General features: G+C 45.8%; 1 protein-coding gene across 1 annotated transcript in view; it reads right to left on the bottom strand.

The window, feature by feature from the left end:
• Positions 1-18144, bottom strand: part of ZNF395 (zinc finger protein 395) — a gene marked incomplete in the record, with an annotated part of 37175 nt that extends 19031 nt beyond the window's left edge. Inside the window, 2 exon segments of the mRNA XM_056563804.1 lie at positions 5005-5228; positions 17838-18144. Coding sequence (XP_056419779.1) covers positions 5005-5223 — 219 coding nt within the window.
• Positions 18145-19405: the final 1261 nt, after the last annotated feature.

The following is a 19405-nucleotide window of genomic DNA, read 5'->3' as shown; positions in this document are numbered from 1 at the left end:
CACCGCCTCTCACACACACACACTATATGACAGTGTTCCCCAAGCAGTGTGCCTCCAGCTGTTGTAAAACTACAACTCCCAGCATGCCCGGACAGCCTTCGGCTGTCCGGGCATGCTGGGAGTTGTAGTTTTGCAACAGCTGGAGGCACACTGGATGGGAAACACTGCCATACGAGCACAATGTAAGGGATAGAGTAGGATTACATCGGCCCGCAGAGGAGCTGCAGACATAAGACGAGGGGGACATAATAAAAAAAAAAAAACATTGACCACGTTACGAGGAGCGATAGTCATCACCGAGCTTGTGACTTAGTCAGGAGGAAGGACAAGAGGGGTCACCGCGGTCACATGACCTGACAGGAAACTAGCAAAGTGGCTGATACAGAAATGATATGCAGCAGGGCGGCCTGTTTTCTGTAAGAGGATGACTAGGATAACAAAAAAAAAAAAAAAAACAGTGCTCCACATGTCCGCAGGCCATTTTTGGTATGCAGCTCAGCCCCATTCACTTCAATGGAGTCAAGACACAATACCAGAATCTGTCAACAGTAGAAAACGCGGCTACATATATTTAAAGGGGTACTCTGGTGGAAAAGTTTTTTTTTTTATCAATTGGTGCCAGAAAGTTAAACAGATTTGTAAATTACTTCTATTAAAAAAATCTTAATCCTTCCAGTACTTATTAGCTTCTGAATACTTCAGAGGGAATTCTTTTCGTTTTGGAACACAGAGCTCTCTGCTGACATCCCGAGCACAGTGCTCTCTGCTGACACCTCTGTCCATTTTAGGAACTGTCCAGAGTAGAAGAAAATCCCCATAGAAAACATATGCTGCTCTGGACAGTTCCTAAAATGGACAGAGATGTCAGTAGAGAGCACTGTGCTTGTGATGTCAGTAGAGAGCACTGTGTTCCAAAAAGAAAAGAATTACCTATGTAGTATTTAGCAACTAATAAGTACTGGAAGGATTAAGATTTTTCAATAGAAGTAATTCACAAAGCAATTAAAATTTCAGGCACCAAAAAAAAAAAAAAAAAAAATTATAATAATTTCCACCGGAGTACCCCTTTCTCTTTAAGGACACATGACATACTGGAACGTCAAGTGTCCGCTCCCGATCTTTAACGCGGGGCCTCTAACAACGGCCGGGACCCGTGGCTAATAGCACACGGCATTGATCGCGGTGCCACGCGCTATTAACCCTTTAGACGCGGCGTTCAAAGTTGAACGGCGCGTCTAAAGTGAAAGTTTGCCAGTTAGCTCAGTGGGCTGTTCGGGATAGCCGCGGCGAAATCGCGGCATCCCGAACAGCTTACAAGACAGCCGGAGGATCCCTACCTGCCTCCTCGCTGTCCGATCGCCGAATGACTGCTCAGTGCCTGAGATCCAGGCATGAGCAGTCATGCGGCAGAATCGTCGATCACTGGTTTCCTATGAGAAACCACTGATCAATGTAAAAGATCGGTGTGTGCAGTGTAATAGGTCCCTATGGGATAACAATGATCAGTATAAGAGACCAGTGTGTGCAGTGTTATAGGTCCCTATGGGAGCTATAACACTGCAAAAAAAAAAAAAAAAAAAGTGAAGATCATTTAACCCCTTCCCTATTAAAAGTTTGAATCACCCCCCTTTTCCCATAAAAAAAATAAAAATAAAGTGTAAATAAAAATAAACATATGGAATTGCCGCGTGTGGAAATGTCCGAATTATAAAAATATATCATTAATTAAACCGCACGGTCAATGGCGTACGCGCAAAAAAATTTCAAAGTCCAAAATAGTGCATTTTTGGTCACTTTTTAGATCATGAAAAATGAATAAAAAGCGATCAATAAGACCCATCAATGCTAAAATGGTACTGCTAAAAACTTCAGATCATGGTGCAAAAAAATTGCCCTCATACTGCCCCATATGCGCAAAAATAAAAGTTATAGGGGTCAGATGACAATTTTAAACGTATACATTTTCCTGCATGTAGTTATGATTTTTTCCAGAAGTGCGACAAAATCAAACCTATATAAGTAGGGGATCATTTTAATCGTATGGACCTACAGAATAAAGATAAGGTGTAATTTTTACCGAAAAAAGGAACTACGTAGAAACGGAAGCCCCCAAAAGTTACAAAACAGCGGGGTTTTTTTTCAATTTTGTCTCACAATGATTTTTTTTTTCCGTTTCGCCGTAGATTTTTGGGCAAAATGACTGACGTCATTACAAAGTAGAATTGGTGGCGCAAAAAATAAGCCATCATATGGATTTTTAGGTGCAAAATTGAAAGAGTAATGATTTTTTAAAGGCAAGGAGGAAAAAACGAAAATGCAAAAACGGAAAAACCCTCGGTCCTTAAGGGGTTAATGCACTATTTTTCTTCAGAAAAAATTCTACCGCAAAAAATTGTGGCCAATTGCAGATGAAAATCATATTACATATCATGACATAAAAAAATGGCCCCAAATTATTTGGTGTCGCATCTCGAATCCATTGACGTGAATGGGGCTGAGCTGCAATACCAGAAACAACCTGTTAGGACAGTGTTTCCCAACCAGTGTGCCTCCAGCTGTTGCAAAACTACAACTCCCAGCATGCCCAGATAGCCTTTGGCTGTCCGGGCATGCTGGGAGTTGTAGCTTTGCAACAGCTGGAGGCACACTGGTTGGGAAACACTGTGTTAGGTTCAAAGGAGACGTGTCATGGTCAAAAACGTATTCCCTATTCGCAGGATAGGGAATAGGTTTTAACCCCTTAAGGACCAATGACGTACCGGTACGTCATTGGTCCTGCTCTTCTGATATAACGCGGGGTTACACAGTAACCCCGCGTCATATCATGGCGGGCCAGGCGTCATAGTGAAGCCGGGACCCGCCTCTAATAGCGCGCAGCGCCGATCGCGGCGCCGCGCGCTATTAACCCTTTAGCCGCGCGCTCAAAGCTGAGCCGCGCGGCTAAAAGTGAAAGTGAAAGTTCCCGGCTAGCTCAGTCGGGCTGTTCGGGATAGCCGCGGCTAATCGCGGCATCCCGAACAGCTGACAGGACAGCGGGAGGGCCCCTTCCTGCCTCCTCGCTGTCCGATCGCCGAATGACTGCTCAGTGCCTGAGATCCAGGCATGAGCAGTCATGCGGCAGAATCGTTGATCACTGGTTTCTTATGAGAAACCAGTGATCAACATAGAAGATCAGTGTGTGCAGTGTTATAGGTCCCTATGGGATAACAATGATCAGTGTGTGCAGTGTTATAGGTCCCTGTGGGATAACAATGATCAGTGTGTGCAGTGTTATAGGTCCCTATGGGACCTATAACACTGCAAAAAAAAAGTGGAAAAAAAAAGTGAATAAAGATCATTTAACTCCTCCCCTATTAAAAGTTTGAATCACCCCCCTTTTCCAATAAAAAAAAAAACACAGTGTAAATAAAAATAAACATATGTGGTATCACCGCGTGCGGAAATGTCCGAATTATAAAAATATATCATTAATTAAACCGCTCGGTCAATGGCGTGCGCGCAAAAAAATTCCAAAGTCCAAAATAGTGCATTTTTGGTCACTTTTTATATCATTTAAAAATGAATAAAAAGTGATCAATAAGTCCTATCAATGCAAAAATGGTACAGTTAAAAACTTCAGATCACGGCGCAAAAAATGAGCCCTCATACCGCCCCATACACGGAAAAATAAAAAAGTTATAGGGGTCAGAAGATGACAATTTTAAACGTATTAATTTTCCTGCATGTAGTTATGATTTTTTCCAAAAGTCCGACAAAATCAAACCTATATAAGTAGGGTATCATTTTAATTGTATGGACCTACAGAATACATATCAGGTGTCATTTTTACCGAAAAATGTACTACGTAGAAACGGAAGCCCCCAAAAGTTACAAAACAGCGTTTTTTTTTTTCAATTTTGTCGCACAATGATTTTTTTTCCCGCTTCACCATAGATTTTTGGGCAAAATGACTGACGTCATTACAAAGTAGAATTGGTGGCGCAAAAAATAAGCAATCATATGGATTTTTAGGTGTAAATTTGAAAGAGTTATGATTTTTTAAAGGCAAGGAGCAAAAAACGAAAATGCAAAAACGGAAAAAACCTCCGGTCCTTAAGGGGTTAAATGGCAGGCGGGACACAAACCACAATCTTCTTAAGGGGCCCCGGGTCTCTCTCCGCAAACTGGGTGTGTCGACACCCCACACACAAAGTGACGGCCGACACGTCCCCTCCATAGAGAGCCAATTGGCCATGTTCGGCTCTCCTATAGAGATAAGGAGGAGGCGTGATGGTTGGGGGGGGGTGTGGGGTGGGGGGGTGTGACACTTTCTATTTCAGGGGAGCGCCGAGCAGCGGCCGGTTGCTAGGGGCTGTACATCGAGCAGCGGCCGGTTGCTAGGGGCTGTACATCGAGCAGCGGCCGGTTGCTAGGGGCTGTACATCGAGCAGCGGCCGGTTGCTAGGGGCTGTACATCGAGCAGCGGCCGGTTGCTAGGGGCTGTACATCGAGCAGCGGCCGGTTGCTAGGGGCTGTACATCGAGCAGCGGCCGGTTGCTAGGGGCTGTACATCGAGCAGCGACCGGTTGCTAGGGGCTGTACATTGAGCAGGGACTGATCACTATAAACAAAACCAGACCATTACGGTTTCAGGCAGATTTAGGCCTAAAAATGGCTCAGTAGATTAGGACTACAAATAGGTCTGATAGGACAAAAAACATGGCTGGTTTCTGCCGTACATAGCGCCACCTCTGCACGCAGGAGGCAAGTGGTATTGCAGCTTTGTCCCATTCACTATAATATATCTGAGCGTGGCGCTGTCTTTGGACAGAAAGTAGCCATTGCTTTCTTTTCGTGATACATATCTGGTGGTCCCCAGTATGGAGACTACTGATGTAGCAAAACTACAACACCCAGCATGCCCGGACAGCCAACGGCTGTCCGGGCATGCTGGGAGTTGTAGTTTTGCGACATCTGGAGGTCTGCAGCATTATACGAAATCCCTGGTGCGGCCCCCCATCTTACCTTCTGGCCTGGATAGAGTTTGAAGCGACTTCCAGAAGCATAAGCACCTTCCTCAAGACACTCCTTCAGGCACCCGCCATCGTACGCTCCAAGATGGCCCCCTCCGCTAGGGTCTCCGGGCCCTTCCATGGACATGCCATCTGCAGATAAACTTGGGGTGCAGACCCTGGCCCCCAGGAGGGACCGCTTGCCCAGACGTTTGGACAGTATACTCGCCATGTCAGCTGAAAAACAAAAAGCAAGGACGGACGTGAGGCGAGAACTATTAATCGGCGCACTTCACTAAAACAACCACCAGGGGTGCCGCATTATAGCCTATAGAGCTATGAATATACATAACCATATACATTGATACAGTTATAAGCGACGACTCCCGCTTAGCTGCACTCTCTCAAGTCTGAGGTAAAATCGAACATAAACCGCAGCGTCGCTTCAAATTCATCAGTACAGATAGAGATGATTTCTATTACAGTCACAGCAAAACACTACAAGAAATTAAAGGGGTATTCCAGGGGGGGGGGGGGGGGAACATATATACACACACACACACACATATCTCAACTGGCTCCAAAAAGTTAAACAGATTTGTAAATTACCTCTATTAAAAAAAATCTTAATCCTTCCAATAATTATCAGCTGCTGTAGTTGAGTTGTTGTTTTCTGTCTGGCAACAGTGCTCTCTGCTGACATCTCTGCTTGTCTTGGGAACTGCACAGAGTAGAAGAGGTTTGCTATGGGGATTTGCTTCTAAACTGGGCGGATCCCGAGACACGTATCATCAGAGAGCACTTAAAAGGGGTACTCCCGTGGAAAACTTTTTTGTAATCAACTGGCTCCAGAAAGTTAAACAGATTTGTAAATCACTTCAATTTAAAAAAAAAAATCTTACTCCTTCCAGTACTTTTTAGGGGCTGTATACTAAAGAGAAATCCCCCCCAAAAAAAAATGCATTTCCTCTGATGTCATGACCACAGTGCTCTCTGCTGACCTCTGCTGTCCATTTTAGGAACTGTCCAGAGAAGGAGAAAATCCCCATAGCAAACATATGCTGCTCTGGACAGTTCCTAAAATGGACAGCAGAGGTCAGCAGAGAGCACTGTGGTCATGACAGACGAAATTAATTTCTTTTTTGGATTCCTCTTTAGTATACAGCCCCTAAAAAGTACTGGAAGGACTAAGATTTTTTTTAATAGAAGTAATTTACAAATCTGTTTAACTTTCTGGCACCAGTTGATTTAAAAAAAAAAAAAAAAATTCCACGGGAGTAACCCTTTAAGACAGAAAAGAACAACTCAACTTCATCAGCTCATTAGTACTGAAAGGATTAAGATTTTTTTTATTAGAAGTAATTTACAAATCTGTTTAAACTTTCTGGAGCCAGTTGATATACAAAAAAAAAAAAAAGTTTTTTTTCCTGGATAACCCCTTTAACCCTCCAATATCTAGAACCATGTAGAGGCTAAACATACCCTCCCCAAACAGGGCTTGTATTGTTCACAGCAGAGGGTTTGTTACAAGTATCCAGGACAGATTATGTCAAACAGTCTAGACTGCAACCTAAGGCTGGGTTCACACTGCGGAATCTCCGGGCAGAATTTATGCCAGAGATCGAGCTGGAGGCACTAGGACCACGCGGGACTGCATTGCCGTCCCCGCAGACGGCAATGCATTTCTGTGTGGATCTTTTTGAGAAATCTGCTTAGAAATGCATTGCTATCTATGGAGACGGCAATGCAGTCCATGCTGTCCTAGTGCCGCCGGCTCCATCTCCGGCAGAAATTCTGCCCAGAGAGTCCGCAGTATGAACCCAGCCGAACATATTGTAGCAAAAAGATCAGAACAGGACAGATTTGGGCAGCCTTCTCATTCACTGACAGCAAGCGGAGATCTTAAAAAACGTCAGTAGAAGGCATACCATAGGTTAAATGTAAAAAACGAATCGCTTTTTTTTCCCTCCTTTTCTGAAACAGCGCCACACCTGTCCTCAGGATGTGGGTGGTACTGAAGCTCAATTCGATTGAAATGAACGGAGCAGAGTTTTAATACCACACGTAGCCTGAGGACAGAGGTGGCGCTGTCCTTCTTATTCTGGTTAGCCACTGTCATCACTACAACACCCAGCATGCCTTGAGTGCATGCGGCTGTATGGGTAGTAGTTTGCCACAGGTTGAGAAAACCTGTTTAAGTCCAACCAGGGTTCCTCCAGCTGTTGCAAAACTAAAACTCCCAGCATCGCCCAGACAGCCAAAATGTTTTGAAACAGCTGGAGGCACACTGGTTGGAAAAAAAGTGCAGTAACCTGTAGGGTATCTACTGTGTAATGCAGCGTTTCTCAACCAGGGTGCCTCCAGCTGTTGCAAAACTACAACACCCAGCATGCCCGGACAGCCAAAGGGTTTTGAAACAGCTGGAGGCACACTGGTTGGAAAAAAAAAAGTGCAGTAACCTTTTGGGCATCTACTGTGTAATGCAGTGTTTCCCAACCAGGGTGCCTCCAGCTGTTGCAAAACTACAACACCCGGCATGCCCGGACAGCCAAAGGGTTTTGAAACAGCTGGAGGCACACTGGTTGGAAAAAAAGTGCAGTAACCTGTAGGGCATCTACTGTGTAATGCAGTGTTTCCCAACCAGGGTGCCTCCAGCTGTTGCAAAACTACAACACCCAGCATGCCCGGACAGCCAAAGGGTTTTGAAACAGCTGGAGGCACACTGGTTGGAAAAAAAGTGCAGTAACCTGTAGGGCATCTACTGTGTAATGCAGCGTTTCCTAACCAGGGTGCCTCCAGCTGTTGCAAAACTACAACACCCAGCATGCCCGGACAGCCTTCGGCTGTCCGGGCATGCTGGGAGTTGTAGTTTTGGAACACTGGCACTGTCAACAGTTGCAGGTCACAGTGTGAACTAAGATTTACGCACAACCCGGAGAAACACAGCAGAGCCGTCATGTCTCTCCGTTAGAATAGCAAAGTCAACTCTGCCAAGTGTCGCAACGCGGATCCTGTTTCACCAGTGCAGTGGATGGCCACGCGAGTCCTATGCCCCGCCCCTTTTTCCCCAGCTGACAGCTCAGCCCTGACAGCCACGCCCCCTGCTGGTCCGCCAACAAGTTAGGCATTTGTTAGAAAGTGCAAGAGAAGCATGTGACAGCCGGAAAAAAAAAAAAGAAAAAGGAATTATAATAATTTATATATATATATATATATATATATATATATATATATATATATATATATATATATATATATATATATATATATATATAATTTTTATTTTTATTTATTTATTTTTTTTATATTTCTTTTCTTCCTTTTTTTTTTCTTTTTTCCGGCTGTCACATGCTCAGAGCTCAGGAAAAGGAAGAACTAGCCACAGCATTAACCCCTGCAGTGCCAAAGGCCAGGTCCAGAGCATATCACACATCGGGGTGGAAACGCCCTCGAAGGCTGCAAGGGGTTAAAGTGCTGCGAGTCAGCTGATTGGCTGCAGCCATAGAAGAGACAACTTGTAGCACGTCCAGAATCCATACATACACACGCACGTACGCACGTACCGGCTAGCAAGCGGATACGACTGACACCAGAAGTGAAATGTGGCAGATGTGGCTCTCAAGCTGCTGCAAAACCACAAGTCCCAGCATGGCCTGACAAGAGATTTTCTGCTCCGGTAGAACCCAGTTGCAAGCAGTGGTTTCAGCTAAACTGCACTCTCAAAAGTAATTTAAAAAAAAAATAATAATTTAAATTAAAAAAATAAATAAATAAATAAAAACACACCATGCTTTACACTGCAGCTTTGCTCACTTGAATTCATCATTTCACATTTAAAATTAAAGGGGTACTCCACTGGAAAACATTTATTTATTTATTTTTAATCAACTGGTGGCAGAAAGTTATACAGATTTCTAAATTACTTCTATAAAAAAAAAAAAAATCTTAATCCTTCCAGTACTTAATAGCTGCTGAATGCTCTACAGGAAATTTATTTTCTTTTTGAATTTCCTTTCTGTCTGACCACAGTGCTCTCTGCTGACACTTCTGTCCATGTCAGGAACTGTCCGGAGCATGAGAGGTTTGCTATGGGGATTTTGTCCTTCTCTGGACAGTTCCTAAAATAGACAGGAGGTGTCAGCAGAGAGCACTGTGGTCAGACAGAAAGGAAATTCAAGAAGAAAAGAACTTCATTTTAGCAGCTGATAAGTACTGGAAGGATTAAGATTTTTTTTATAGAAGTAATTTACAAATCTGTTTAACTTTCTGCCACCAGTTGATTTAAAAAGAAATGTTTTCCAGTGGAGTACCCCTTTAAGTTCACCAGCACAGAAAGGAGAGGATATCTATTAGAGACAGAAAAGATACAATACAAGAGCATAAAGCACCAGCGGGGAAAAAGAATAGCTAGAAAGTTCCATACCACATCCCCCTTACTGTCCACAGCAGAGGGTTTGTTACAAGTATCCAGTATAGAGGATGTGAGACAAACATTGTAGCAAACGTTCCGGACAGATTTCCTCTGCCTGGTTTTTGTGTTTACTCCAAAAGGATTATGTAGATCGTAATGCAAATGTAACAAACCCTCAGCTGTGGAAGTATTAATCCACAACAGATTTACAAATTAATGGTGCGTTCACACGAGCGGATTTTTTTCGGGTTTTCCGCTGCGTATTTGAAAGCTCTTCTCAGCCATCCGCAGCAGATTTTTGGCGGTGGAATTTACGCTGCGGAAAATCCGCCGCAAGCCCCATTGAAGTCAGTTAGGGACTGCGGCGGATTTTCTGCAGCGTAAATTCCACCGCCAAAAATCTGCTGCGGACAGCCGAGAAGAGCCCGCTCCCTTTCAAATACGCAGCGGAAAACCCGCTAAAAAATCAGCTCGTGTGAACGTACCCTAAGCGTGCATTCACACCGCCGTCTTTTTTTTTTTTTTCTTAAATCCCATTCATGTCAATGAAATTTTTTTTTTTTTTTTTTTTACAATCCGTTTACACCCGTCTGCGCTCATTTCCGTTTTCTTGATGGCAGAAAAAAAAAAAAAAAACAGCACATGCAGTATTTTTTCTCCTGTCAAAAAAAAAAAAAAAAAAACGATACAGTAAATTTAACATTGAAGTCTATGGAAAACGGATGAGCCTTAAATGTAATCAGTTTGCATCCGTTTTTTCATCCATTTTTACTTCTGGGCATGCTCAGAACAAAAAAAAAAAAAAACTTTTTTTTTTGGTTTATTAAGAAGGTCTGGTGCCAGAAATTTTAACAGATTTGTAAATTGCTTCTATTTAAAAAAAATAAAATAAAATCTTAATCCTTCCAGTACTTATCAGCTGCTGTATGCTCCTGAGGAAATTCTTTTCTTTTTGAAGTTCCTTTTTTTGTCTTGTCCACAGTGCTCTCTGCTGACACCTGATGCCCGTGTCAGGAACTGTCCAGAGCAGGAGAAAATCCCCATCGCAAACCAGACACTTCCTGACACGGACAGAGGTGTCAGCAGAGAGCACTGTGCACAAGACATAAAAGAAATTTAAAAAAGAAAAGAATTTCCTCTGTAGCATACAGCGGCTAAAAAGTACTGGAAGGGTAAAGATTTTTTATTAGAAGTAATTTACAAATCTGTTTAACTTTCTGGCGCCAGTTGATTTATAAAAAATAAATATTATATATATATATATATATATATATATATATATATATATATATATATATAATAACATCGGTTTTCATCCGTTATTGCCGCTTTTTTTTTTTTTAAATCCGTTTTTATTTTTGCCGGGAAAAGAACGGGACGGGCCTAGACGACCGTGTGAACGCAGCCTAATACAAGACGTGGATTTTCCGCCATTTTTGAGTGCTCCCTTATCTGTGGCTCTTCAGCTGCTGCAAAACTACAAGTCCCAGCATGCCCTGACAGCCTTCGGCTGTCAGGGCATGCTGGGACTTGTAGTTTTGCAGCAGCTGGAGAGCGCTGCTCGGAGCTATAGCAGTCTTCCATGCAGCCGCTGGATACGGTTGCAGCTATGTTTGGCAGGCCCGCCGCTGGGTGTGGTAAGGAGCGGTCCGCTGACAGATAAGGATAGAGGTCTGACCGATTTCACAACAACCACAACATTAAAAAAATTATAATTTAACATAATATACGGAGTGCAGGCTACTGCCCAACATCACATGCCAGGGGGGTGTAGAAGAGACAAGCGATGCCAACTGTGGCTACGGTATATAGTTACAGCACCGGAGCACTGAAGATGTGGGGCGATATTCCCGTATCCTGCCCTCTCACCATCACTAGTCCTACAGCGCCATCTGGTTAACTACAGCACAGCCGCCTCTATGCGTTTTGTTACTGTAACTGGGTCATGTGATCACCAGTTTGACCCACCGGGGGGGGGGGAAATCACAACACTTTAATGTGTCAGAGGAAGTGTGAACTACAGGATAGCATCATCACCCTTCCAGCTCTATCTGTATACTGCTGCTATCTCTATGGGATCAGGGTATATAGTATTAATACCCATCCCCTCCAGCTCTCTGTATACTGCTGCTATCTCTATGGGATCAGGATATATAGTATTAATACCCATCCCCTCCAGCTCTCTGTATACTGCTGCAATCTCTATGGGATCAGGATATATAGTATTAAATACCCATCCCCTCCAGCTCTCTGTATACTACTGCAATCTCTATGGGATCAGGATTAGAGATGAGCGAACTTACAGTAAATTTGATTCGTCACGAACTTCTCGGCTCGGCAGTTGATGACTTTTTGTGCCTAAATTAGTTCAGCTTTCCGGTGTGCTGGAAAAGGTGGATACAGTCCTAGGAAAGAGTCTCCTAGGACTGTATCCACCTTTTCCAGCCCACCGGAGCACCTGAAAGCTGAACTCATTTATGCAGGATAAGTCATCAACTGCCGAGCCGAGAAGTTTGTGACGAATTGAATTTACTGTAAGTTCGCTCATCTCTAATCAGGATATATAGTTTTCATACCCATCCCCTCCAGATCCATCTGTATACTGCTGCAATCTCTATGGGTTTATGGTATATAGTAGTGATCCACCTCCACTCCAGCTCTATCTCTAAGGGGTCAGAATATACAGTAGTTATACCCCTCCTCTCCAGCTTTATCTGCATACTGCTGCTGCCTTCTCTATGGGATCAGTATATATATATATATATATATATATATATATATATATATATATATATATATATATATATATATATATATATATATATATATATATAGTGGTTATACCCCTCCCCTCCAGCTCTATCTGTATACTGCTGATTTCTCTATGAGGTCAGGATATATAGTAGGATTCATGGGAAATATAAGCAGAATTAGGAAATAATTTCAAATATGGAGTTGGAATCGGTATGGCTGAAAACCCCCATGCCTGCCACCTCTGCTAAAAAAAAGGCAAGCACACGGAATACACAAGAACCTCTACATTATTTTCTAATAATAGCCTATGCTGCACTATATAAGAAAAATAAATATTCAGAGTTCTTCTTTAAAAGGGGTACTCCGGTGAAAAACCATTTATTTTAAATCAACTAGTGCCAGAAAGTTGGACAGATTTCTAAATTACTTCTATTTAAAAATCTCAATCCTTCCAGTACTTATCAGCTGCTGTATGTTCCACAGGAAGTTCTCTTCTTATTTGAATTTCCTTTCAGTTTGACCACAGTGCTCTCTGCTGACACCTCTGTCCATGTCAGGAACTGTCCGGAGCAGGAGAGGCTTGCTATGGGGATTTTCTCCTGCTCTGGACAGTTCCTGACATGGACAGAGGTGTCAGCAGAGAGCACTGTGGTCAGACAGAAAGGAAATTCAAAAAGAAAAGAACTTGGAACATACAGCAGCTGATAAGTACTGGAAGGATTACTATTTTTAAATAGAAGTAATTTTCAAATCAGCTTAAAGGGGTTATCCAGGAAAAACTTTTTTTTTATATATCAACTGGCTCCAGAAAGTTAAACAGATTTGTAAATTACTTCTATTAAAAAAATCTTAATCCTTTCAGTACTTATGAGCTTCTGAAGTGTAGGTTGTTCTTTTCTGTCTAAGTAATCTCTGATGACACGTGTCTCGGGAACCGCCCAGTTTAGGAGAGGTTTGCTATGGGAATTTGCTTCTAAACTGGGCGGTTCCCGAGACACGTGTCAGCAGAGAGCACTTAGACAGAAAAGAACAACCTTAACTTCAGAAGCTCATAAGTACTGAAAGGATAAAGATTTTTTTAATAGAAGTAATTTACAAATCTGTTTAACTTTCTGGAGCCAGTTGATTTATATAAAAAAAAGTTTTTTCCTGGAATACCCCTTTAACTTTCTGGCACCAGTTGATTTAAAAAAAATGTTAAATAAAATTTTCCAATGGAGTATCCCTTTAACTAGTGATCAGGCAGACAAACCCAGTGCTGGCTACTACATGCGAGAAGCGGCATTACATCCTGTCACATTGTAATGAATTCTAGGAGGGATCCCACCTCAGCTACACAGAAACCCCCTCCTCTATAACTACGTGCGATCCTATAGTTCAGTGTTTCCCCAACCAGGGTGCCTCCAGCTGTTGCAAAACTACAACTTTGTGGCGGATCATTGGGGTCTATTACTATGTCAGAGTCTGGACCAGGGTGCCTCCAGCTGTTGCAAAACGACAACTTCCAGCATGCCCGGACAGCCGAAGGCTGTCCGGGCATGCTGGGAGTTGTCGTTTTGCAACAGCTGGAGGCACCCTGGTCGGGAAACACTGCCATATAGAATTAACTACTATAAAAGGTTAATAGGATTATGCAGCATTACATGATGTTTACTCTAATTCTGTAGTAATATAACATTGTTACGGTGTTTTAGCTTTACCGGTGACGTCAATTATCCCGTAACCTTATTTAAATATTATAATATTATATTTACATATATATGAAGCATATACTTGCTATTTCTCCCCAAAAAAGCCTGTAGTCTCCCTGGGGCACCCCGCAGCCTCTCCTCCACTCCAGGGCTCAGCTGTCCCCAAAGCCGCCGTTTCATTCATGTCCCTAATTCTGCACAAAGCTCCGCCCCCAAGTCACACCCCTTTTTTTTTTTAGGGAAAAGACAGCGACACTAGTAAAACCACAGCAACCGATGATTGTCAACATGTAGCAAAAAGTACTACAACTCCCAGCATGCCCCGACAGCCATAAGGTGTACTTTTCGCAACAGCTGGAAAGAAAGCCTGGAGGTCCACGCACTACATAGACATTATTGATACTTATATATAAAAGCACTAATACAAAACACTAAATATTTACACTCCGATACATAAACAAACATTGATACAATTTATAGAAACATTGATACATTTTGTACAGAACATGTGTCGCCACCATAGTCACACTGTCACCTTTGTGGCTCTATAGGGTGGATCATTGGGGTCTATTACTATGTCAGAGTCCAGAGCAGGGTGCCTCCAGCTGTTGCAAAACTACAACTCCCAGCATGCCCGGACAGCACCCTGATTGGGAAGCATTCGCCTGGATCCTTCTGGTGCCCCCAGAACACACAGTTTATGCCACACACCTGTGCCCATCCATTGACTATTGCTGTACCAGGTGTTGCCCATTTTCTAATTCGGTCACACAGCGACACGAAGGACCCCACCCCCCCAGGCGACCACCATGTACAATACTGCAGTTGGCATTGCTGGTCGTCCGCTTCTACCTCCTTGTCGGTTTTTTGGCAGAATGGCCGATCATCAATGACCAAACCATGGGGCAGCTATACAGTTGTACCTAGAATGACTGGTTCACACTATAGTGGCAAGCAAGCAGCAGGAGGCATGGCAATGTCAGTGGCCTGTGCCATGGTTGGCAATACAGTAGATACAGAGCAGGATACAATTATTCTGCCCCATGGGTGCCCGAGATCTGATGGCTGCCGCCCAGACACGCCTCCTCCCCTATGACCATCAGCGCAGGCGGCACAGACACATGGACTTATTTACAGTCTGGGTCGTTACCAGTCCTGGAAGCCGAGCAGATATTTTGCAGTAGCAAATAGTACAGCCCATTTCATGATCACCAAAGGGGCACAGCTAACCCCAGTGTGTGACCACCAATAAAGGGGCACAGCTAACCCCAGTGTGCGACCACCAATAAAGGGGCACAGCTAACCCCCATTGTGTGACCACCAATTAAGGGGCACAGCTAACCCCAGTGTGTGACCACCAATAAAGGGGCACAGCTAACCCCAGTGTGTGACCACCAATAAAGAGGCACAGCTAACCCCCAGTGTGTGACCACCAATAAAGGGGCACAGCTAACCCCCATTGTGTGACCACCAATAAAGGGGCACAGCTAACCCCCATTGTGTGACCACCAATAAAGGGGCACAGCTAACCCCAGTGTGTGACCACCAATAAAGAGGCACAGCTAACCCCCATTGTGTGACCACCAATAAAGGGGCACAGCTAACCCCCAGTGTGTGACCACCAATAAAGGGGCACAGCTAACCCCCAGTGTGTGACCACCAATAAAGGGGCATAGCTAACCCCAGTGTGCGACCACCAATAAAGAGGCACAGCTAACCCCAGTGTGCGACCACCAATAAAGGGGCACAGCTAACCCCAGTGTGTGACCACCAATAAAGGGGCACAGCTAACCCCCATTGTGTGACCACCAATAAAGGGGCACAGCTCACCCCCATTGTGTGACCACCAATAAAGGGGCACAGCTCACCCCCATTGTGTGACCACCAATAAAGGGGCACAGCTAGCCCCCAGTGTGCGACCACCAATAAAGGGGCACAGCTAACCCCCAGTGTGCGACCACCAATAAAGGGGCACAGCTAACCCCAGTGTGCGACCACCAATAAAGGGGCACAGCTAACCCCAGTGTGCGACCACCAATAAAGGGGCACAGCTAACCCCAGTGTGTGACCACCAATAAAGGGGCACAGCTAACCCCAGTGTGTGACCACCAATAAAGGGGCACAGCTAACCCCAGTGTGTGACCACCAATAAAGGGGGCACAGCTAACCCGAGTGTGCGACCACCAATAAAGGGGCACAGCTAACCCCAGTGTGTGACCACCAATAAAGGGGCACAGCTAACCCCCAGTGTGCGACCACCAATAAAGGGGCACAGCTAACCCCAGTGTGCAACCACCAATAAAGAGGCACAGCTAACCCCCAGTGTGCGACCACCAATAAAGGGGCACAGCTAACCCCAGTGTGCAACCACCAATAAAGGGGGCACAGCTAAAGTGGAGCTCTGTGGCCAAAGAAAGGGTGCAAACACCACTGCTATGCAAAAACTGAAGGGGCACAGCCAACCCCACACTATACATCCAAAAAGGGTTACAACTACCCTCCAGCTCTGTAAACAAAGTAGCAACAAAGCCCCACAATCCGCCAAGCCCATAACTGCAACCAAACATAAAAAAAAAAATAAATAAAATTAAAAAAAAAGGGCAGAGCAACGCCCCCCCCAAACTTTGTTGGGGACAGACACCAAAACTACTGAAGAGGCATTTCCAACACTACACAGCCTGCAACCAGAGAAGGGGTAGATGTTGTCACTCACGGAGCTTGAGGGTGCCCATGCCCCTTTTTTTGGTGTTTACATAGTTCAGGGATCAGTGTGCCCCCAGTGGTGCGTATGGTGTTTGCGCCCCTTCTTCAGAGCACCATACTGCCTGTGCTCCTCATTCCCAGTTTGTGATACTTGTTGGACGCAGAGGTGGAGGGTGCCCGTGCCCCTTTATTGATGGTTGCAAATGTAAGATTTGGCTGCATCCCTCCCTAATGGGTTACAGCAGTGTTTTCCAAACTGTGTGCCTCCAGCTGTTGCAAAACTACAACTCCCAATATACCTGGACAGCTGAAGGGTTATGGTGGTGTTTCCCATCCAGGGTGCCTCCAGCTTAGGCTGTCCGGGCATGCTGGGAGTTGTAGTTTTGAAACAGCTGGAGGCACCCTGGTTGGAAAACACTGGGTTATGGAGTATGGTTTGGGTTTGTTGTCCTATGGCTATAGACCTTTAAGTTAGCTGTCCCACTTATTTAGGGACTACGAAAAAACACCAAAGGGGCCACTGCCACCCTATACCCAACGCCAAAGGGGCCATTGCCACCCTATACCCAACCCAAAGGGGCCACTGCCACCATAGCCAACCCAAAGGGGGCACTGCCACCATAGCCAACCCAGAGGGGGCCACAGCCACCATAGCCAACCCAAAAGGGGGCCACTGCCACCATAGCCAACCCAAAGGGGGCACTGCCACCATAGCCAACCCAGAGGGGGCCACAGCCACCATAGCCAACCCAGAGGGGGCAATGCTACTATACCCAACCCAGAGGGGCCACTGCCACCCTATACTGCACAACCAAAAGGGGCACCAAAAAAAAAAAAAAAAACCTTGACCACTAAAGAAGGGTGCAGATGTGTAACCACTGAGGGGGGCGGCACAGTCACCCCCAAAACAAAAAAAGGGGGCACAGCTACCACTATTCAGCCCGGACACTCCGGAGCCGCTGCGGTTTCTACAACTTTGCAGTGTGCATTAGCGTCAATCCGCTAGCGTCATGTGGCAGGAGGCGGGGGGGGGAGGCCCCGGGGCGGCGGGTGGGTGTGCCCGGCCGGAGTTGGCAGCCCGGGAGGGGGGTGTGAGCTCAGGGGGAGGGGACATGGAGCCTGCGCTGCAAAAAAACGTGAAAATAACACGAAAAATACCGAAATCCATCCCGCCTCTCTCCCCCCGGTAATCCTGGGCCCCCTGCAGCCGCTACACCCCCCCGGCCCGTGCATGCAGACGCAGACCCCCCCTCCTCCAGCCCCCGTGCACACGGTGCGGCCGCTCACCTCCTCCGCTGGCTGTGCACGCTCCCGGTTGCTCGGTTGTCCTGCGCGGTGTCCCCTGTGCGCCTCTTGCCGCCGCCGCTCTCCCTCCTCCTCTCTCTTCCAGCTCGGCTGTGGATGGCGCAGAAACCCGCGCTGGATTCCGGGGCCTGGCTGCGGTGGTTCGCGGGGAGGTGTCGCCGCTGCGGATGCGGTACTGCGGGTGTGCCGTGCGGTGCGGTGTGTACGGTGCGCTGTTCGCGCCGGGGACTGCACCGGGTGTCCCGGGGATGGAGCCTCCTGAGCTGCGGCCGCGCCGGGTTTTCTCCCTTACATGTCAGGCTGCGCCCTCCTCCTCCTCCTCACCGGCCGGGTTAGTTGTAAACAAGCTCCCCACATGCTCAGCCCTCTCCCTGCCATTGGCTTCTGCTCGCCCCGGACTCACACGCCCACCCAGCGCAGGCGGAAAATAAACAGCGGCCAACCGGGCACAAGAGGTTCTGCAGCATCTTATATATAGTCACTTAATGTTCTGCAGCTCCCTATGGATACATTGTTTACACCAGTGTTTCCCAACTAGGGTGCCACCAGCTGTTGCAAAACTACAACTCCCAGCATGCCCGGACAGCCAAAGGCTGTCCGGGCATGCTGGGAGTTGTAGTTTTGCAACAACTGGAGGCACCCTGGTTGGGAAACACTGGTTTACACGAACACAGCTGCTGCTGCTGCAGAATATCTTCAGCTGATAAGATGTTCTGCAGCAGTACTGGTCTCCATGTTGCAGTATGTGCAGATCGCAGCTGCTGCTGCTGCAGAATATCTTCAGCTTATGAGATGTTCTGCAGCAGTACTGGTCTCTCCATGTTGCAGTATGTGCAGATCGCAGCTGCTGCTGCTGCAGAATATCTTCAGCTTATGAGATGTTCTGCAGCAGTACTGGTCTCTCCATGTTGCAGTATTTTCAGATCGCAGCTGCTGCTGCTGCAGAAAATCTTCAGCTGATAAGATGTTCTGCAGCAGTACTGGTCTCTCCATGTTGCAGTATGTGCAGATCGCAGCTGCTGCAGAATATGTTCAGCTGATAAGATGTTCTGCAGCAGTACTGGTCTCTCCATGTTGCAGTATGTGCAGATCGCGGCTGCTGCTGCAGAATATCTTCAGCTGATAAGATGTTCTGCAGCAGTACTGGTCTCTCCATGTTGCAGTATGTGCAGATCGCAGCTGCTGCTGCAGAATATGTTCAGCTGATAAGATGTTCTGCAGCAGTACTGGTCTCTCCATGTTGCAGTATGTGCAGATCGCGGCTGCTGCTGCAGAATATCTTCAGCTGATAAGATGTTCTGCAGCAGTACTGGTCTCTCCATGTTGCAGTATGTGCAGATCGCAGCTGCTGCTGCTGCTGCAGTATCTCTTTAACTGCCAAACCCTGATGAGATGTTTTGCAGCAGCACTGGTCTATGTTTCATGCACTAAGGTGCATGTCACAGCTGCTGCAGAATCTTTTCAGCTGCCAAAGCCTGACAAGATGTACTGCAGCAGCACTGGTATCCCTATGTTGCATGCACGAATGTGCATATCACAGCTGCTGCAGA

The sequence above is a fragment of the Hyla sarda genome, chromosome 3 (assembly GCF_029499605.1).
Source record: "Hyla sarda isolate aHylSar1 chromosome 3, aHylSar1.hap1, whole genome shotgun sequence".
Classification (NCBI taxonomy): domain Eukaryota; kingdom Metazoa; phylum Chordata; class Amphibia; order Anura; family Hylidae; genus Hyla; species Hyla sarda.
This window is presented reverse-complemented; position numbering and strand designations above follow the sequence as displayed.